At 36.6% G+C, this 20,475-nt stretch overlaps 1 protein-coding gene across 1 annotated transcript; it reads left to right on the top strand.

Annotated features, from left to right (window-relative positions):
* Positions 1 to 385: 385 nt before the first annotated feature.
* LOC123556570 (26S proteasome non-ATPase regulatory subunit 5-like) lies at positions 386 to 20,110 on the top strand. The gene is made up of 8 exons (XM_045347389.2): positions 386 to 591; positions 6,748 to 6,892; positions 8,501 to 8,633; positions 10,082 to 10,185; positions 12,440 to 12,692; positions 15,861 to 16,052; positions 16,879 to 16,988; positions 19,622 to 20,110. The coding sequence occupies exons 1-8, from the start codon at positions 419 to 421 to the stop codon at positions 20,018 to 20,020; spliced, it is 1,509 nt and encodes a 502-aa protein (XP_045203324.2). The 5' UTR covers positions 386 to 418; the 3' UTR covers positions 20,021 to 20,110.
* The last annotated feature ends 365 nt before the right edge of the window (positions 20,111 to 20,475 follow it).

The following is a 20,475-nucleotide window of genomic DNA, read 5'->3' as shown; positions in this document are numbered from 1 at the left end:
AAAATCAGATAAGTATTCATATTTTAAGTAAATAACATTTAAAACTATATAAAATCATTACTTATTCATTAAGAAATCAATTACCGGACGACTAGAAAATCCCCCGAGGATTTGCTAGCCGTCCGGTAACCGGACGACTAGAACGCAGGCTAGGCGTCCGGTTACCGGACGGCTAGACACTTCCTTGTTACTTTACACATTGTTCTGAACCATTTAGATATGATGATGATATTGAAGGTCATTTTACAAAGTGATACTACAAAGGACTCCAAGAAAATTTAAGAGGGACTCCAAAATCTGAATGTAAGGCAGTCCTGACTCCATGAAATTGAATCCTAATGGAAGCCCTGGCATTTACAACTGTCATACCTATATCGTCATCTAAGTCGTCAGCATTTTAGTGTGATCCAACAACAACATGGCTGCGCCCATAAACTCGTTGATTGATTCTCTGCCAAATAAAGAGGATAAAATCGAAGTTTTGTCTGATTTGAAGGCTTTATTGGGAAATATACCAGTTCAGTCAATATGTTCTGTTGTTGCCAATGTATCTTTTAGCAGTGTCTTTGACTGTCTTTCTACAGAAAATAGGTTTGTTATTGTAAATTGCTTTGTCATAATTACCCCACCCACATAATCTCAGGGCTTTAACACATAGATCTTAGGGGGAAGTCTCTTCACCCTTAGCTAACATTGAAGCATAATAAATGAAGTGTGACTAGCCATCCGGTAACCAGACACATACATGCCATAATGTTTTCGAATGTTTCTCATTGCAGAGTTGGTACAGCCGTTCGGCGCATGCGCGGAATTATTATCAAATGGAACGCACGGCAAAAATACTCATTTTTTTTGCATGTCCGCATGCATTTAGTGTATAATGTGCATAATATATTGACTAAAGGTTAGGGTTAGAATCACCATGGTTACAAAATATATACATTTAAGGTATTTTTGTTCAAATTTAGTTAATCCGGTATATACCGGAGTCTGTAATATATCACGGGCGCACCAACTCTGTATTTAGTCACAGCCAATGTTTTCAGGGCATTTCCGGGATTCTGAGTTAAAATTTCCGGGATTTTTACCTTTTGTCCGGGACATACACCGTGACATTGGTATTCGTCTGTTTCATGCAAAAATATCATAATATTACATGTAGTTTTCTGAGATAAATATTGTTCACTGGCTTGTAACTACAAGCGTAATTATTTGCTACAAATGTCGTCTAGCTTTCTAAGGGAGGTAAGTACAGGCAATACACATCTATAGTTCGGCACATGAATTTATTGCGGTCCCAAGGTGAACAGAATTAGGAGACTTACTATATACGAAGAATCAACCTGGTTATCGTGATTTAAATTCTAGCTAATTTGGTATCATTTTAAAGCTTAAACGTTTATCTAATAATTAAATTGAATCCTTAAAGGAATAAAATAAATCTTTTAGATAAAATCGATGATATAAAATACTTTGAGTCGGGTCAATTTTCATGGGTCGGTCGGCAACGGCATTCAACATTTTAATTTAGAATATGTGTGACAAGCGATCTAGATCTTAAATTATTACAACCTTTCAAAATAATTATCGTTTAATTGACCGTTTTCAATAATCTCTTCCATAAAGGCTACATGTAGCTTTACCGCCAGTGTGCTAAAAACAACGAGATTTTCGACTATTGTTCCTAATTTCAGTATCATAAAACAGTTATTGATTGCATAATCCTGTCAATTCTTAATCAGGGTCATCATAATAACCGACTGTAACTTAATCAGTGTCATCAAAAGATCGTCGCGTGATCAAAGCGGGCTTTATCAACACGTATCCTGCTTGAGGGCATGAAACTGATATTGGATAATTAGGAATAAACAATGTGACACCGAGGACTGTTTATTGTGTAAAATTCAACAACTTATAGACAAAAAACAAGTTTTTAGGGGATTGTTTTTATTTGTTCCTGTATTTTTATTTTTACGGGACATTTCAACACTGTCCGGGACACCGGGACGAGTATGTAATTTCCGGGACAATCCCAGACAATTCGGGACATATCACATGTATGCCAGACGCCTAGCCTGTGCTCTAGTCCAACAAATTTGATGTGATCCTGAGAAATACTGAAATAAGTTTTTCATATGGGCAATATATCCCCCACTTGTGTCAAACATTCAAAAGACCAAAATACAATTGTAGTGGAAGCAATTTCTGATGAAATTTTCCTCGCTGCCAACGCTTAACATGCTATAGGTTTAAATACTGATTATAAATATATTCCATCTGTAATGCCGCAGTACTTGACATTCGAAGTAACGACATGAAATAAGAAACAACACAACAGTATATTTACTATCTTTACCGCAAAATTTCATGTCATATGCATCAATAACTGTGTGAAAATAAATAGATATCATTCAAGAAGCATTCATGTGCACTTCAAACAACAATAGTCAGCCATATATTCTCATCATGTGATGTCACATCACTAATTTTGCGGTATAGGTTAACAATTGTGGCCATCAAACTATCGTAGGTTAAAAAGCACTAAATATTACTCAAACATTGAAAAACTATTTAAGCCAAACTAACAGTAACACTCAAAAGTCATAAGCGCCAATTTAAACATTTGTTTACATTTGGCACTATCGGAACTATTCTTCTCAGGGAAGTGGACATACCAGATATTTTGCAAATAAACCACAAGGTCGCGGGCGTGGTCATAATTTATCGGAACTTTAAGAATTGTACTACTACTGAATATGTTCTATCTGATACTTATCTAACATGTGCATGTTCCACTTTACTGTTAAGTATCATGGGTGTATTTTGAGGGGATGGTCGCAGGGCCCCCATCCCCTCCTCCCCCATAAAATCCGTCGAGTTTAGACGTTTTCATGTTTCGCCGAATACTAATATTTCATTCATTTTTGTCTAGCTGGAGGATGTTACGTAAAATCTGGTGTTCTCTTACCTATGGGCGGGACTTAATTTGCATATTAATGAGGAAAACTGCCGAATGGCTGGTAGACAAACTTGTAAACATTGCAAGTATTTGCTTAATTAGTGGATTTTTTTTTTTATTTTTGCAATAGATATGCACAAAAATCATTGTGGAAAACCTAATAGCTTGCCTCTCCTTTCCTTTTACACCCGAGGGGACGTATTTCGGGATACCACAGGTGTTCATCTGGCCATCTGTCTATCTGTCTGTCTGTGTGTGTGTCCGTCTGTCTGTTAGCAATTTCTTGTCAACTCTGCTCTGTAACTCATTAACCCCTTAGAGGATTTTAAACAAACTTGACAAAAGTTCTCCACATCAAGACGACGTGCAGAGCGCCTGTATCAGGTGGCTCGCTTTAAGGTCAGGGTCACACTTAGGTGTCAAGGTCATATGACTTTGTTTTGTGTCCACTCTGTAACTCTTGACCTGTTTGAGGGATTTTAAAGAAACTTTGCACAAATGTCCACCACATCGAGACAAGGTCAATGTCAAACTTAGGGGTGGGGTCAAAGGTCATATAACTTTGTTTTGAGTGGAATGTGTAACTCTTGAACTGCTTGAAGGATTTTAAAGAAACTTGGTACAAATGTTCACCACATTATGACAACATGCAGAGCGCATGGCTCACTTTAAAACTTTTGGCAATATGTGTAGCATAACTTCTCTCTGACGGACAGAAACAGGGAACAAGAGCTGTCCGTAAGACAGCGAAGAGCTGTCGTAAGACAACTGTATATAACTATTATAAGTTTCAAGTCAATAGCTTTGATAGCAACAGAGATATTTGACTTTATCAAAAACTTTAAGCAACGGCAACGCTGACACCGGAGTGAGTGCAATAGCTGTAATTGTTCTTCGAAAAGTCAAGCTAAAAACAGGCACATCTGAATTTATATCACCTACCGCATAGTGATGATATAATAACCCAAACCGTATTGCCGTTATAAACTCAATTTCCTACCACGCATAATATAATCAAATTATGTTGAGAAGGTCCCCTTGAAAAATCTTTCATCTTAGGTGTCCACAGTCCACGTAGACTTAATTCGCAAATGTCTAATAGGAAGAGAAAAATGTGCAGCTGGATTCAGGGCTTGAACCTGGGACCTTCTGCTTGCAAGTCAGATGCTCTACCAACTGAGCTAATTGGACAATCGATATATATCATAGACCAATTATATACATACATATATACATTATAAACACATTCAGCAGCTACATATTTCTAGATTTTGCGCTCTCAAAACTTTGCAAGTCTCCCATTTTTAGCTCACCAGAGCACAAAGTGCTCAGGGTGAGCTATTGTGATCGCTCACCGTCCGGCGTCCAGCCGTCCGTCCGTCCACACTTTCCTTTAAACAACATCTCCTCCTAAACCAACAGGCCAATTTTGATGAAACTTCACAGGGATGTTCCTTGGATGGTCTTCTTTAAAAATTATTCAAAGAATTGAATTCCATGCAGAACTCTGGTTGCCATGGCAACAGAAAGGAAAAACTTTAAAATTCTTCTTCTCAAAAACCAGAAGCCCTAGAGCTTACCAGTAGATATTTGGTGTGAAGCATTGCCTAGTGGACCTCTACCAAGTTTGTTCAAATCATGACCCCGGGGTCTTGACCCCGCCCTAGGGGTCACTTGATTTTACATAGGAAAATCTTAAAAAATCTTCTTCTCAAAAACCAGAAGCCCTAGAGCTTAGATATTTTACATGTAGCATTGCCTAGAGGACCTCTACTAAAGTTGTTCAAATCATGACCCCGGGGTCAAAATTGACCCCACCCCAGGGGTCACTTGATTTTACATAGGAAAATCTTCAAAAATTTTCTAAAAATAAACAGAAGGCCTAGAGCTTAGATATTTCATGTGTAGCATTACCTAGTGGACCTCTACAAAATTTGTTCAAATCATGACCCCCAGGGTCAAAATTGACCCCGCCCCAGAGGTCACTTGATTTTACATAGGAAAATCTTCAAAAATTTTCTAAAAATAAACCAGAAGGCCTAGATCTTAGGTATTTAACATGTAGCATTGCCTAGTAGACTTCTACCAAGTTTGTTCAAATCATGACCTCCGGGATCAAGTTGACCCCGCCCAATGGGGTTACTTGATTGTATATAGAAAAATCTTCAAATTTTTCTAAAAATAAACCAGAAGGCCTACAGCTTAGATATTTGACATGTAGCATTGCCTAATGGACCTCTACAAAATCTGTTCAAATCATGACCCCCTGGATCAAAATTGAACCCGGCCCAGGGGTCACTTGATTTTACATAGGAAAATCTTCAAAAAATTTCTAAAAATAAACCAAAAGGCCTAGATCTTAGATATTTCACATGTAGCATTGCCTAGTAGACTTCTACAAAAAATTTCAAATCATGACCCCCGGGGTCAAATTGACCCCGCCCAATGGGGTCACTTGATTTTACATAGGAAAATCTTCAAAAATTTTCTAAAAATAAACCAGAAGGCCTAGATCTTAGATATTTGACGTGTAGCATTGCCTAGTAGACTTCTACAAAAAAAATTCAAATCTGGACCCCCCAGGGTCAAATTTACCCAGCCCCAGGGGTTACTTGATTGTATATAGGGAAATCTTCAAAAATTTGCTAAAGATATTTTCCAGAAGGCCTAGATCTTAGATATTTGATATGTTACATTGCCTAGTAGACTTCTACAAACTTTGTTCCATTCATGACCCCCGGGATAAACTTGGCCCCGCCCCAGGGGTTACTTGATTGTACATAGGAAAATCTTCAAAAATTTTCTAAAAATAAACCAGAAGGCGTAGATCTTAGATATTTGACGTGTAGCATTGCCTAGTAGACTTCTACAAAAAAAATTCAAATCTGGACCCCCCAGGGTCAAATTTACCCAGCCCCAGGGGTTATTTGATTGTATATAGGGAAATCTTCAAAAATTTGCTAAAGATATTTTCCAGAAGGCCTAGATCTTAGATATTTGATATGTTACATTGCCTAGTAGACTTCTACAAACTTTGTTCCATTCATGACCCCCGGGATAAACTTGGCCCCGCCCCAGGGGTTACTTGATTGTACATCAGAAAATCTTCCAAAAAAATTCTAAAAATCAACAGTTTGACATTTGAAACATGTAGCTCATATTACTCTGGTGAGCGATCCAGGGTCATCATGACCCTCTTGTTCAGATTTTGCTCAAAACAAAATTCGAACCATGTTATTGTTTCAAAAACTGGTTGCATAATGTTACTGTCATTTTTGGGCTGGTCAGCAGAGGTATAATGTGCTTATTGGTAAAAATACACAAGAAATATGCAGAGAAGCAATAAGCAAAGTGATTTATAAAGCAATAGAACAAAATTTATTTTTCTTTGCTTTTCTGAGATTAAGTAAAAATACTTTTCTACTCTTATCACAAGCAAAGATGATTTTATTTAATGGCTTTTATCAAATTACTTTGTTACTTTGACACAACTTACAGCTTCATACATCTCGATAATTCGATAATAATTGGGTGACCACCAATGGGAAGGAATCTTTACCATTTTGCAGAGAGTAGCACGTTGGTGGGGAGGTGGGGCGGGGTAGGGGGTCATGATACTTAGTTGTCATAATTGAAATTTGAAGCCCAGACTACACAGGAAGGAAGATTGGTGACCAGTGGAATAACATCTCGAGCGTATGGATCTGTGTTAATTTATAATAGGCTAAGGTAACTGTATGTTGGCTGTGTTTTGTGACATTAAGGCACCTTATTTTCCTCCTTTTCAGAGAGCAGTTAGAACTGTGCTGTGATGTGCTGAACAAGTTGTTAAAAGCTCTCTCACCTGATGTTGTACTGACCCAGTTTCAAGACGAAATAAAGACTGGCTTGACCAATGATGAAGCAGCTGTACGGAAGCTTTGTATCTCAGAGGTGAGGCAGGATATAAACTGCCACTACATTGCAATTTTTTAGCTCACCTGAGCATGAAGTGCTTAAAGGTGAGCTTTTGTGATCGCCCTGTGTCTGTCGTCCTCGTTCGACAGTCGTCCGTTGTCATCAACAGTTTGACTGTTAACACTTTAAAGGTCACAATTTTGGCCCCATAAGAATGAAACTTTGTCAGAATGTTACCCTCAATTAAATCTTGGACAAATTTGATATTGTGTCATCTAGGGTCAAAAACTAGGTCACCAGGACAAATCAGAGGAAAAGCTTAACATTCTAGAGGTCACAATTTTGATCCAGTCTTCATAAACTTGGTCAGAATGTTAGTCTTAATAAAATCTTGGACGAGTTTGATATTGGGTCATCTGGGGTCAAAAAGTAGGTCACCAGGTCAAATCAAAGGAAAAGTTTGTTAATACTCTAGAGGTAACAATTTTGGCCCAATCTTTATGAAATTAGTCAGATTGTTACTCTCAATAAAATCTTGGACATGTTCGATATTGGGTCATATGGGGTCAGCAACCAGGTCAAATCAAAGGAAAAGCTTGTTAACACTGTAGAGGCCACATTTTCTTTATGAAACTTAGTCAGTATGTTAATATTGATGATCTCAAGGTCCAGTTTGAATCTGGGTCATGTAGGATCTAAAACTAGGTCACCAGGTCAAATCAAAGGAAAACCTAGATTACACTGTAGAGGCCACATTTATGACCATTTCTTAATGAAACTTGGTCAGAATGTTAATCTTAATGATCTATAGGTCACATTGAAATCTGGGTCAGTTGAGGTCAGAAACTAGGTCACAAGGTCAAATCGAAGGAAAACCTTGTTAACACTGTAGAGGCCACATTTATGACTGTATCTTCATGAAACTTAGTCAGAATGTTAATCTTGATGATCTTTAGGTCAAGTTTGAATCTGGGTCGTGTGATCAAAAACTAGGTCACTGGGTCAAATCATAGCAAAAATTAGTAAACACCGTTTGTTAACTTTTGAAAATTACAGTCTAAAATTGATACAGGTACGTAACTGAAACTTCATGCATGTTCTGGGTGCAATAAAACACAAGCGCAAAAACATGTCCCATATTTCTCATTGAATATGGACAATATACTTAGATAGAAAATCCATTTTACAAATCTGCAAATATAGGCTAGCATGCTGTCATGATACAGCTGTTGTTATTGTGTTTCGTCATATGAAAAACTTCACAAAACTGAAATACTTTTAAGAATTCTAAGAGTAATGAAAAAACTTAATGTATATCTATGTACAGGTGTAAATGTTTATTACTAAAAAGATAATCAATTTTGTATTGGAATACTATATTGCAGTCCTCAAACTTAATCTCAGCGAGCTATGAAAGTAAAATTCCCATTCATTTTATGTTCATAATTTTTATATTGAAATTCACAAATTTATATACCCACAATGTCAGTGTCGCCACTGAAACTGAGGTAGTTAGATTATAACTCAGTATTAAGTCAGATTTACTCAATGGAAATTATATTTCCTATTTTTCTCTGTAAAATTATCAGATGTATTTTACCCTAATATTTCAGTGAATATCAGTGATAAATTGCTGTTTTTAAGATTGAAAGAATCAGTAGAGAAATGGTAAATGAGTTGTTACAGTATGAAGAATTGGTTATACAAGTTGTTAAAACCATGGCAGATGACGTTCTTGAGGTTGCTAAAATTGCTGGGAACACCCTGGTTAATATTGGTAAGTTTTTGCTTGATGCACTTTAAGGTATTAGGCCCATAATAGAGTACCTCCTTTTTGAAGAGTATTCAATTCCTACAATAAACCTACTTTGACAGCAATTTTCACGGGTGCGTAGGTTCAAGCCCTACTGGGACCAAATTTTTTTTCCCAGTTTTCCTTTTTTTCTAGTAAGTTTTTACTTCTTTCAAGACTTGATATTGATTTATTGTACAAAAATGGAAAAAAAATCATTTGATATGCGATTTCTTGCTGTTAAAAGTGAATTTACCTCTAAAACAGAAGGGGTAGAGTTAGACATCTTTAAAAATACTGAGTTACGTGCGGTAAAAGTTCTCTATTTTGCCTTCATTCTTTAGATTACATATTGTGGAAGAAATGTAGGTAGGTTTTACTTCTGCCCCAAGTTTATTTTTGAATGAAGTGAGCAAAATTCAAAACAGACCCGCAGGATTCGACCATAATTTTTCAATATTGGAGTTGGAATTCTGTCTGATTAAATCCGTTTACTCGAGGCACCCTAGAAAAAAGGATATTGACAGTTTTTATTTTAAGTTTTATGATTGTTTACCAGTTGTTTGATGTTTCTTTCATAAAAAATAATGGAATAATAAATTCTCTGAAAACGTTTTGGATAAAGGCCAACACTTTGAAATTTGTCTCTACTTGAGCTTTAGGAAATACCATAAATTACACAAAATTTATAAAAAAACGGCACGGTAAAAGTTTTTAAAAATTTGCATATAAGTGCAAAGCATGGTCAATTGTAAGAATATACCAAGCAAATGCCATTTTTTAAACATTACTATTAGGGGCCTAATACCTTAAGTATCTTCTGTTTGATGGTGCTGGTAAATACAGGTTGCCAGTTCATCTTACATGTAGTTTTCCATGATACATAGCATAATAATTTAGATGCCGTGTGCAGTAAATATTTTAGAAAAGTTAAAGTGGAACATGACATATTACTAGTGCATTAAATTGTTGCTGAAAACTTTCAAAACCTTTTTGACCATTACTTTTCTCCAAACTGAGAACTGGTCTACTTCTTTTAAGTGTTGTGTAGAAGGAAGGATTCTCATAGTTACATGTATCTGCCTTGTTCTAGAACTATACATTTTCAATTCTTAAATGAAAATATTATATACAACTAACCAAAAGGGAAAGATTTAGGGCAATTTAATGCTCAGCGTTAGAGACTTTAAACATAAAGTCTTTCTTAATTTAAAAAAAAAAGTTAAAAGGTAAGTGTTGTGTCAACGAAGGCAGGGGAATCTAGCTATATAACCAGCATAAAACACTTCTAAATGCACATTCTAAGTGTTAGATAGGTAGATAACATCGGTTGGACTTTTTTATGCTAGATGCTTCGCTGTACTGATATAGGTCCCTATCTTGGATATGGCTCATAACTATGCATGTAACTTAAAGTTTCGTCTTTGTGACAGGTGGAAGCACCGGTAGTATAACCACACTGTATGGTGGGGCGGTGATGTCAGCTTTACAGGACATCCTCTCCTCCAATGACACTGTACGATTCAGAGTGTATGAGGTATGATATTTCTGTTTGCTTCAGAACATTTGAAAATCAGCATGTAAGAGTTCCCCTGAATTTTCTTATGTCATAATGCAGTGCTCTGTGACTTTAAGGTTTTTATGTGCACACCATAACACTTGGGGTGTGGGAAAGAGAGCATACAGTGTAACCCCTGTGTCTTTGTTTGTACAATTTGCCATAACTACACAATGTGTGTAGTCTGCAACACATAGACCCCAAGCTGACAGGTCAAGGTCAACCTAAGAGGTCAAAGATTTTACGTTTTTTTATGTTATAGCTTTTTATGAACATATGAATATTTATATAATTTTGCATATACACTTACCATTATTAGATGTCATGTCAGATTAATATACTTAAACCTGTAGCTCAAAGGTCAAGGTCAAACATAGAGGTAAAATATTTTACTTAATTTTCAGCTCACCTTAGCAAAAGGTTCAAGATGAGCTTTTGTGACTATTTGATATCCATTGTGCGTGCATCAATAATTTCTTGTCTGCACGATAGTGGTTTCATTTATGATTTGATTTTAACCAAACTTGCACACAATTTGTATCACCATAAGATCTCCAGTTTTTTTTAACTAGACATATTCCATCATGGGTTCTTGAGGTATGGCCCTGAAAGAGCCAGAAATAAGCTGTTTTGGTCTTGTCTACACAATAGCAGTTTCATTTATGACTGGACTTAAACCAAGCTTTCACACAACTTGTATCACCATATTATCTCAGATCCATTCTTGAACCAGTCATATTCTGTTATACATGTTGGTTCTAGAGTAACTGCTCCGAAAGGGCCAGGAATTGGCTATAGCAGTTTCATTTGTAATTGGATTTTCACCAAACTTGCATATAAATTGTATCACCATAAGATCTTGGTTCCTTTCTTGAACCAACCATATCCCGTCACAGGTTCCAGATTTTTATGCCATCCCCAATTAACCCCAATTTTGAAGAACAGAGGGTATATTGTCATTATATGAATATCGGTCCATAGACACTTTGGGTCTTATCAATAAGTAGTGTATGCTTTGTCTCACAATGATCAAATTCTTTTAGGATGATGGTCTGTGGTCAATTATTATACAAGATACAAGGTTATTAGTAGGCCGAAGCGCAAAGTCACAGTACACTGGAAACTGATAACGAAGTCTACTTAGTAACACATGAACACTTTGGCCTAGAGCTGTTGCTGAATTATTCTCAAAGAGTGATTGCCAGTTATTGGTAGATGAACCCTTATTTTTTGGGACTCTGTAGGTCAAAGTTCAAGTTCACAGAGACACCGAGACTGAAAACAGTTTCTGCTCAATAACTAACACTGACTAAAGAACACTTTAGCATACAGGAGTCAAACTTCATAGGATGATTGTCTGTAATCAGTTGATGAATAAAATCTGAAAAGTAGATCCCTCTGAAGCAACGAAAACAAGGCAAACAGTGAAAATTGCACCCTATTACATTGAGGTTAAGTAGGTCAAAGGTCAAGGTTACAGTGACCTTGAGACTGAAAATCATTTCCCCTCAGTCTAAGGTAAAGAAGGCTTCAGCCAACAGTTCTCAGACTTCATAGCATGATTACCTGTGGTCAGTAGATGGGGCATCTTGCTTAAGGGGTCAAAGTTCCAAGGTCACAGTGACATTGAGACTTGAAACGGTATTCACTCAATAACTAGAGAATGGTTGGCTTGCTGATTTCTAACTTCAAAGGATGATTGCCTGAGGTCAATATTTGACCCCAATAATTTTGTTGGTTAGTAAGTCAAAGGACAAAATCTCAGTGACCTGGAGACTTTAAATGGTTCCCACTAAATAAGTAAAGATCCCTTGAGCCTACTGCCTTCAAACATCACAGAAAAATTGCCTTTGTCTAGTATGGTAGATGACCTCTATTTGTTTTAGGGGTCAGTATGTGAAAGGTCAAGGTCATATTGATCTCAGGATTGAATTTAAGAAAAGGCAGTGACAGGATGCGTATCTGTATTACAAACAGCTCTTCCATTTAATGCATTTCAATCTTTTATTTCAGTTTCAGTTATCTTTGGCAGATGTTTTAAAAAAAGTTGAGCCAGCAGTCCTTCTGCCAGCTTGTGTTAAGAATTAGCACTTCATTGTCAGTTTTCTTTCTGAAAATAATTCTTAGCATTTACAAGTGTTTTAAGTTTGTTTGTTTCTGTATTTTAGAATATAAGCAAAATCACGAATAACCACTAATCTACAAAATAATGTGTATGAATTTTATTTGGAAGGTAATTGTGACCATCAGCAGTCAGTCTATATCTGGATTACACAGTTGTTCTGAGAGCGGATTACTACAACAGTTTCTGAATGAGCTTCATCGTGACGATATCCTCGTGCAGCTCAATTGTCTCGAGCTTTTGTCTGACCTTGCCCTTGTAGAACATGGCCTCACATACCTGGACCAGCAAGGAGTTTTGGCTACACTGGAAAACATGATGAGGTCATCAGAATCTGACCCTCTGGCAGGATTTCTTGTACCAGGTACTGTTGTTTTACTCCAGGACACTTTACACATAAAAATCTTGTTATACTGAAAATGAGATCTTTACCTACTTTGACATGGTTGGACATTGTCATCCAAAGGTGATGTTGCCATGTTGCCAAGTGTGGGCTTGGGTAAGATTTTATGTTTGACTGCACGAAGTATATGGAGAACTAACCTACTCATCCCAGCATCAATGTTGGCATCTTTCCGTGTCCAAACCTTGGTTAAATTTTATTTACACTGTCTCTTTTCTCTCCTTATCTCAGTAATAACTAGATGCATTGGCTTTAAACTTAAAATAGGGCCATTACTCTCACACCAATATTTCATAAATTATTCCCCTTAGAATTTCACGTCAAAGTTTTGATGCACTTTTACTCGATGGCAGTTATTTATAGATGGATTTAAATTAAACCAAAAGTAGTTGTTCCACATGATCTCACACATCATATGACACAAGTGCCATAATTTTTACACCAGTATTTCATGAATTAACCTTTTAACTAGAGTTTCAGAGTGCAGGTGGTTCTTGGGTTCGATCCCCGGCCACTTCATATCAAAGACGTAAAAATGGTACTAGTAGCTTCCTCGCTTGATGCCCAGCATTAAGAGGATAATGCTAGGACTGGTCAGTCTGGTGTCAGTATAATGTGACTGGGTATGGTATCATGCCACGTGTCTATGGCGTGATATTCCAGTGAGGCAGCACTATAAAGCTTGGCATTGTGCTTACTGCTACAAGTAGACAACGTTATTAATTTGACTGAAAAATTGTTGAAAAAGACGTTAAACCCGAACACACACACACAGGTTTAAGTTTAGATACACTTTTCAATCCATCTCAGTTATTAGCTCATCTGATTTTTTGAAAAAAAATGATGAGTTATTGTCATCACTTGAGCGGTTGTCGGCGTCGGCGTCGGCGTCTGCGTCGGCGTTGCCTGGTTAAGTTTTATGTTTAGGTCAGCTTTTCTCCTAAACTATCAAAGCTATTGCTTTGAAACTTGGAATACTTGTTCACCATCATAAGCTGACCCTGTATAGCAAGAAACATAACTCCATCTTGCTTTTTGCAAGATTTATGGCCCCTTTTGTACTTAGAAAATATCAGATTTCTTGGTTAAGTTTTATGTTTAGGTCAACTTTTCTCCTAAACTATCAAAGCTATTGCTTTGAAACTTGGAATACTTGTTCACCATCATAAGCAGACCCTGTACATCAAGAAACATAACTCCATCTTGCTTTTTGCAAGAATTATTGCCCCTTTTGGACTTAGAAAATCAGTTTCTTGGTTAAGTTTTATGTTTAGGTCAGCTTTTATCCTAAACTATCAAAGCTATTGCTTTAAAACTTGCAACACTTGTTCACCATCATAGGCTGACCCTGTACAGCAAGAAACATAACTCCATCCTGCTTTTTGCAAGATTTATGGCTCCTTTTGGACTTAGAAAATATCAGATTTCTTGGTTAAGTTTTATGTTTAGGTAAAATTTTTCTCTTAAACTATCAAAGCTATTGCTTTGAAACTTGCAACACTTGTTCACCATCATAAGCTGACCCTGTACAGCAAGCAACATAACTCCATCCTGCTTTTTGCAATAATAATTGCCCCTTTTGGACTTAGAAAAATCATTTTCTTGGTTGAATATTATGTTTAAGTCAACTTTTCTCATAAACTATCAAAGCTATTGCTTTAAAACTTGCAACAGTTCTTCACCATCATAAGTGGACACTGTACATCAAGAAACATAACTCTATCCTGCTTTTTGCAAGAATGATGGCCCTTTTTAGACTTAGAAAATCATGGGTAGGACAATATTTCTATTATACAAAAAAAATCAGATGAGCGTCAGCACCCGCAAGGCGGTGCTCTTGTTACTAAATGGATTTGATTAAAACTTAAAACAGTTGTTTCACCTTATCACCCACATCATATGACACAAGGTGCATAACTCTGGAACCAATTTTTCATGAATTATGCTCCTTTTACTTAGAATTTAAGGTTAATTTTGATGCATTTTCACTATTATATCTCATTTATTACGAAATGCATTTCATTGAAACTTGAAGTAGTTGTTCCACATCATTATCCACATCATATGACACAAGTTGCATAACTCTTTCACCAATATTTTATGAATTATTCCCCCTTTTTGCTTAGAATTATACTTATATAGTGTTTTGATACACTGTCTTTACCTCTCTTATTACTTAAATTAAATACTTTTGACACAGACTCAAGCCATTGTGCAATATCTTCATCCACCACTGGAGTCATTAAACACTCCAGTGACAGCTTCAGTTTCCTCAGGTGTGTCCAGTTTCACTATTCAGCATAGAAATTGTCGAACGTGCTGTCTTCTGTGACAGCTCTTGTTGCTTTTGTGATTTCCATAGAATGTGAATGAGAGGTAGATCACTTGTCAATGATGACACAGTGGAATGTTTTTCTTTATTCCTACTGGGATAATGCTACCATCCTGTTAAGTTAAAAGAAAATTGAAAATTGTCTGTTCAGTATAGCATCACTCCTACTGAAATTGACAGCCATTTGGTGAAACACCTTTTCCTTGTTTACTTTTACCTCCCAAATCATATCTTTTTGTGCCAGGCTTCTGAAAGGAGAGTAACTGGTAACAAGATGGCAGCTTAAAGCCATCAAAAACAGCATTTCAAATTTTGTCAGAAAAGTTGGAATTTGGCACTAAAAAAAGATTTATATGATGAAAATAAGACTTTAAGATACTGATCAGAAATTTTATTTGTGACGTCTGCTATACTGCTGCCGCAAGGGCATCTTTCTGATGACTTTCAATAGTTGATATACCGTGCAATCATTTTACTTTACAGGGAAATAATTTTGTGTATTTGACTAAAAGGAGGTAACTTGAATTTGTTGGTTTCAGCTTTTGGGAATAATTAAAAATGAGTCAAAACTTTACTTGTTCATTGAGATTTTATTTTATGAATTGACTCCACCACCAAATCCGTGAAAATTTGTACTATTCAAAAAACACCTTATTTTACAGTATGCCCAGATGAATGTGATGGAACTGATGCCATTTGTTATTGCAAAGCTTCTTTAGAATTTTTTTTTTTCTATTTGAATGAAAAATCTTTAATTTATTGGTAGGATTTTCTATAACATTTTTTTTTCTTTTCAGGTTTAATAAAGTTTTTTGGATGCGTTGCAAGAATTCACCCAAAAGAAGTTATGACAGCCAATGAGACATTTGTATCTACAGTGTTCACAAATCTCTCAGCACCACAGAGTGACTCAATGCACAGTCTGGCCATACAGACCGTAGGCTTCATTGGAAGCTCAGTGGAGGGAAAGCTGGCCCTGGAAAAGCTAGGTATCGTTAGCTCTATGTTTGCTACTTGCGAAAACTGTCATCATGTTTGTAACGTGTTAAAAAAATTTCTTATTATTAGATACATGTATCTATGGTAAGTTGCTCATCATGTTATACTCTTTCTAAATTGCAACTAGATAGATGCAGGTAAGGCTACCACATTTACAGATTTTTGTAAACGTTTACACGATCTTTCAAACACGAAACGATACCATTTAAGCGGCAATAAATTATCCCAGTATATTGTCTTCATCCATGACTCTGGCTAGCTTTTTCCCTTTATAACGAGAGCCCATAATCGTAAATGCATTATTTTCTGAAATTTGATAGGAAAAAAATATCATAAATTCGCGGTAATTTTTTGGTAACATTTTTACAAGTTCAGGATGTTTTGACATTTCCGCGCTGGGTTTGGCACTGCTTGATGTAATTCCAATGTGAAATGGAACAATTTATTTTAATTGAATCAAATTTAGCACTGTATACATGTGAACTCTTACACAGTATATTTTCGTACCGATTACGGAATTTATCACTATTCAGATGTGCAAAATGGCGGCTTACTGTTTTAACTGAAAAAAGAGACCTTAATATCATTAACAGCCAGAAAACACTTGTTTCATTCCATTTCATGAACAGAGAAAAACATTGATCATTGGAAGGGTGATTGTGTTGTTTAAGCAGATAGAAATTTTGTAAATGTTTAGCAGTCAAACACGACACTGACTCGTTTAAACATGTAAATATGGGATCCTTAGATTCAGTGGTTAGATAAATAGGTAAAACTCGATGACCATGATCATGTTCTACTGTTTCTATATTGCAGGTAACAAGATGGATACAGGTGTAAGATGTATAGGTAAAGCTTTGAGAGAAACCCAGCATGACACAAAGATTGTTGTTCTCCAAGCTCTTGCTACACTTCTCAAATTAAAGGTATACTGTTCTCCACCTCATTTTCATTTTGTGAACTTGTTTGCAATTATAAGAAATCTAACTCTAATGTCAAGTACTGGAGAAAGTACAATTAAGGCTTCTTAAACTGTGTATATATTAGTCACTACTTAATTATAAATTGAATATTTTGCATAACATTTCAAATTAGGGGTGTGTGTGTGGCAGGGGTTATATCTGAGTGGAAAAGGCCATTGACTTTGAAGCACTTGCCTCCACTCTAGCATGTTGGAATTCAGGTGTATGTTGTAAAACATTTTCATGAGGAAGCTACCTAGCTGGCTTTCAGCAGGTCGGTGTCTCTACCTGTATCTGTAGAGGCACAATTCATGCAGCTGGTTTATGGAAGGTCACTGTGTATACTTGGGTGCCAGTCTTTGCCTGAAATCAAGCAAGTAAACTAACGTCTTTGCTGAAATTATGCCCAAAGCTGCACCTGTTATCTTCATTCACCATCAAAAGCTGAAAAGCCATCAGACAACCTGAAATTGTGTAAGTGTGCCTTAAAATCCAACAAAACAAGAATGTGTCAGGCAAATGGGTTTTTAGCTCACCTGTCACTTAGTGGCAAGGTGAGCTATTGTGACCGCTTGATGTCCGTAGTTCGTCGTCCGTTGTGCGTCAACAATTTCTAGAAAATTCTTCATCTTGAAAACCACTGGGCAGAATTACACCAAACTTCACAAGAATGATTCTTGGGTGGTTCCCTTTCAAAATTGTTCAAAGAATTGAATTCCATGCAGAACTCTGGTTGCCATGGCAACCGAAAGGAAAAACTTTAAAAATCTTCTTGTCTAAAACCACAGGGCCTAGGGCTTTGATATCTGGTGTGTAGCATCATCTAGTGGTCCTCTACCAAAAATGTTCAAATTATCCCCCTAGGGTCAAATTTGGCCATGCCTCGGGGGGTCACATGGTTTATAAAGACTTATGTAGAGAAAACTTTGAAAATCTTCTTGTAAAAAAACGCATGGCCTAGGGCTTTGATATTTGGTATGTAGAATCATCTAGTGGTCCTCTACCAAGATTTTTCAAATTATCCCCCTAGGGTCAAATATGGCCCCACCCCGGGGGTCCCAAGTTTTACATAGACTTGTATAGGAAAAAAAGTTTAAAAATCTTCTTGTCTGAAACCACAACACTTACACTTTTGATATTTGGTTTGTAGCATTGTCTTATGGTCCTCAACCAAAATTGTTCAAATTGTCCGTGCGTCCGTCCGTAAACTTTTGCTTGTGACCACTCTAGAGGTCACATTTTTCATGGGATCTTTATGAAAGTTGGTCAGAATGTTCATCTTGATGATATCTAGGTCAGGTTCGAAACTAGGTCACGTGCGATCCAAAACTAGGTCAGTAGGTCTAAAAATAGAAAAACCTTGTGACCTCTCTAGAGGCCATACTTTTCAATGGATCTTCATGAAAATTAGTCAGACTGATCACCTAGATGATATCTAGGTCAAGTTCGAAACTGGGTCACATGCCTTCAAAAACTAGGTCAGTAGGTCAAATAATAAAAATACCTTGTGACCTCTCTAGAGGCCATATTTTTCATGGGATTAGTATGAAAATTGGTCTGAATGTTCATCTTGATGATATCTAGGTCAAATTCGAAACTGGGTCAACTGCGGTCAAAAACTAGGTCAGTAGGTCTAAAAATAGAAAAACATTGTGACCTCTCTAGAGGCCATACTTTTGAATGGATCTTCATGAAAATTGGTCAGAATGTTCACCTTGACGATATCTAGGTCAAATTCGAAACTGGGTCACGTGCCGTCAATAACTAGGTCAGTAGGTCAAATAATAAAAAAAACTTGTGACCTCTCTAGAGGCCATATTTTTCATGGGATCTGTATGAAAGTTGGTCTGAATGTTCATCTTGATGATATCTAGGTCAAGTTCGAAACTGGGTCAACTGCGGTCAAAAACTAGGTCAGAAGGTCTAAAAATAGAAAAACCTTTTGACCCCTCTAGAGGCCATATTTTTCAATGGATCTTCATGAAAATTGGTCTGAATGTTCACCTTGATGATATCTAGGTCAAGTTCGAAACTGGGTCACGTGCGTTCAAAAACTAGGTCAGTAGGTATAAAAATAGAAAAACCTTGTGACCTCTCTAGAGGCCATATTTTTCAGGAGATCTTCATGAAAATTGGTGAGAATGTTCACCTTGATGATATCTAGGTCAGGTTCAAAACTGGGTCACATGAGCTCAAAATCGAGGTCACTATGCCAAATGATAGAAAAAACGACGTCATAGTTCAAAACTGGGTCATGTGGGGACAGGTGAGCGATTCAGGACCATCATGGTCCTCTTGTTTAAGATACAGCCTTGAAATTTTGATGACATACACAGTTTTGCACACAAATCGTAATACTGAATTTCATTGACCATGAATGTGACCTACTGACTTCCTTTATATTTTATCATCAGTTTGACATTTGAAACATGTAGCTCATATTACTCAGGTGAGCGATCCAGGGTCATCACGACCTTCTTGTTTATCTGTAGTTGAAGCTGAAAAATCTAAATATGACCTTAATTATGTTGTTGTGACTGAATACCTAACAGTGACTTTGATTGCTTCATATTCCTCTTGACTTTTGTCTTTTATAGGTTCCAGATCAAACTTCAGAGCTGTTGAAACTTACAGAATGTTGGTATAACAATTTAGGGACTCGAACTTTTGACTACCTTGTGTCACTGGCTGATCAGCCGTTTCCAGATTTACGCATAGCTCTCCTTAGTTTTTACAATTCTCTGGCATTGCAACCTTGGAGCCAGGCTATAATGAACAGTCATCCAGGTTTTCGAGAATACCTTCTCGATCGTTCGACAGAGAAGTCTAAAGAAGGAAAGGAGGGGAAATTTGCAATTATTTCAACTCTAGCAAATTCACCAACTTCTGCAGAGATTTTTGGACAGCCATATATTGTACAGTTAAAGGCTTATTGTAGCCAGGGACCATTTTATGTGCGAGCGCAGGCAGAAGTAGCCATGGAGGGAGACTCGTGATCAATTTTTTTACTGGAGTTATTTGAGAAACTCGAATAAAACACCTCCTGTTAAATTACGCATTCTTGAATAAAACCTTCTTTGCTTTCATATTTTGCTATGTTCTTGGCATGATTACTTGAGTTTCAACTTAATATTTATTTTAGCTTGAGTATTCGAAAAATAGATATCATGAATATTGCCCTTACCCATTTGTCTGTGTCAGTATCCAGCTTTGGTTAAAGTAAGTATTTATATGCAAGCTGGTACAGTGAAACTTCTGAATACTGGATCTTTCAAAAACCGGAAACTTCTTAAAAACGCACGATTTTCTGGTTCCCAATTTTTCCTTTCTATTTTCTATATATATTTGTAACTTGTACTTCTCAATACGGGACCTTCATATTCTGAACACCGGACAATATTTAAAAAAAAGACTTTAGTAATTTCAATATAGTCTTTCTTCCAGAAACTGC

This window comes from Mercenaria mercenaria, chromosome 15, assembly GCF_021730395.1.
Source record: "Mercenaria mercenaria strain notata chromosome 15, MADL_Memer_1, whole genome shotgun sequence".
In the NCBI taxonomy this organism is placed as follows: domain Eukaryota; kingdom Metazoa; phylum Mollusca; class Bivalvia; order Venerida; family Veneridae; genus Mercenaria; species Mercenaria mercenaria.
This window is presented reverse-complemented; position numbering and strand designations above follow the sequence as displayed.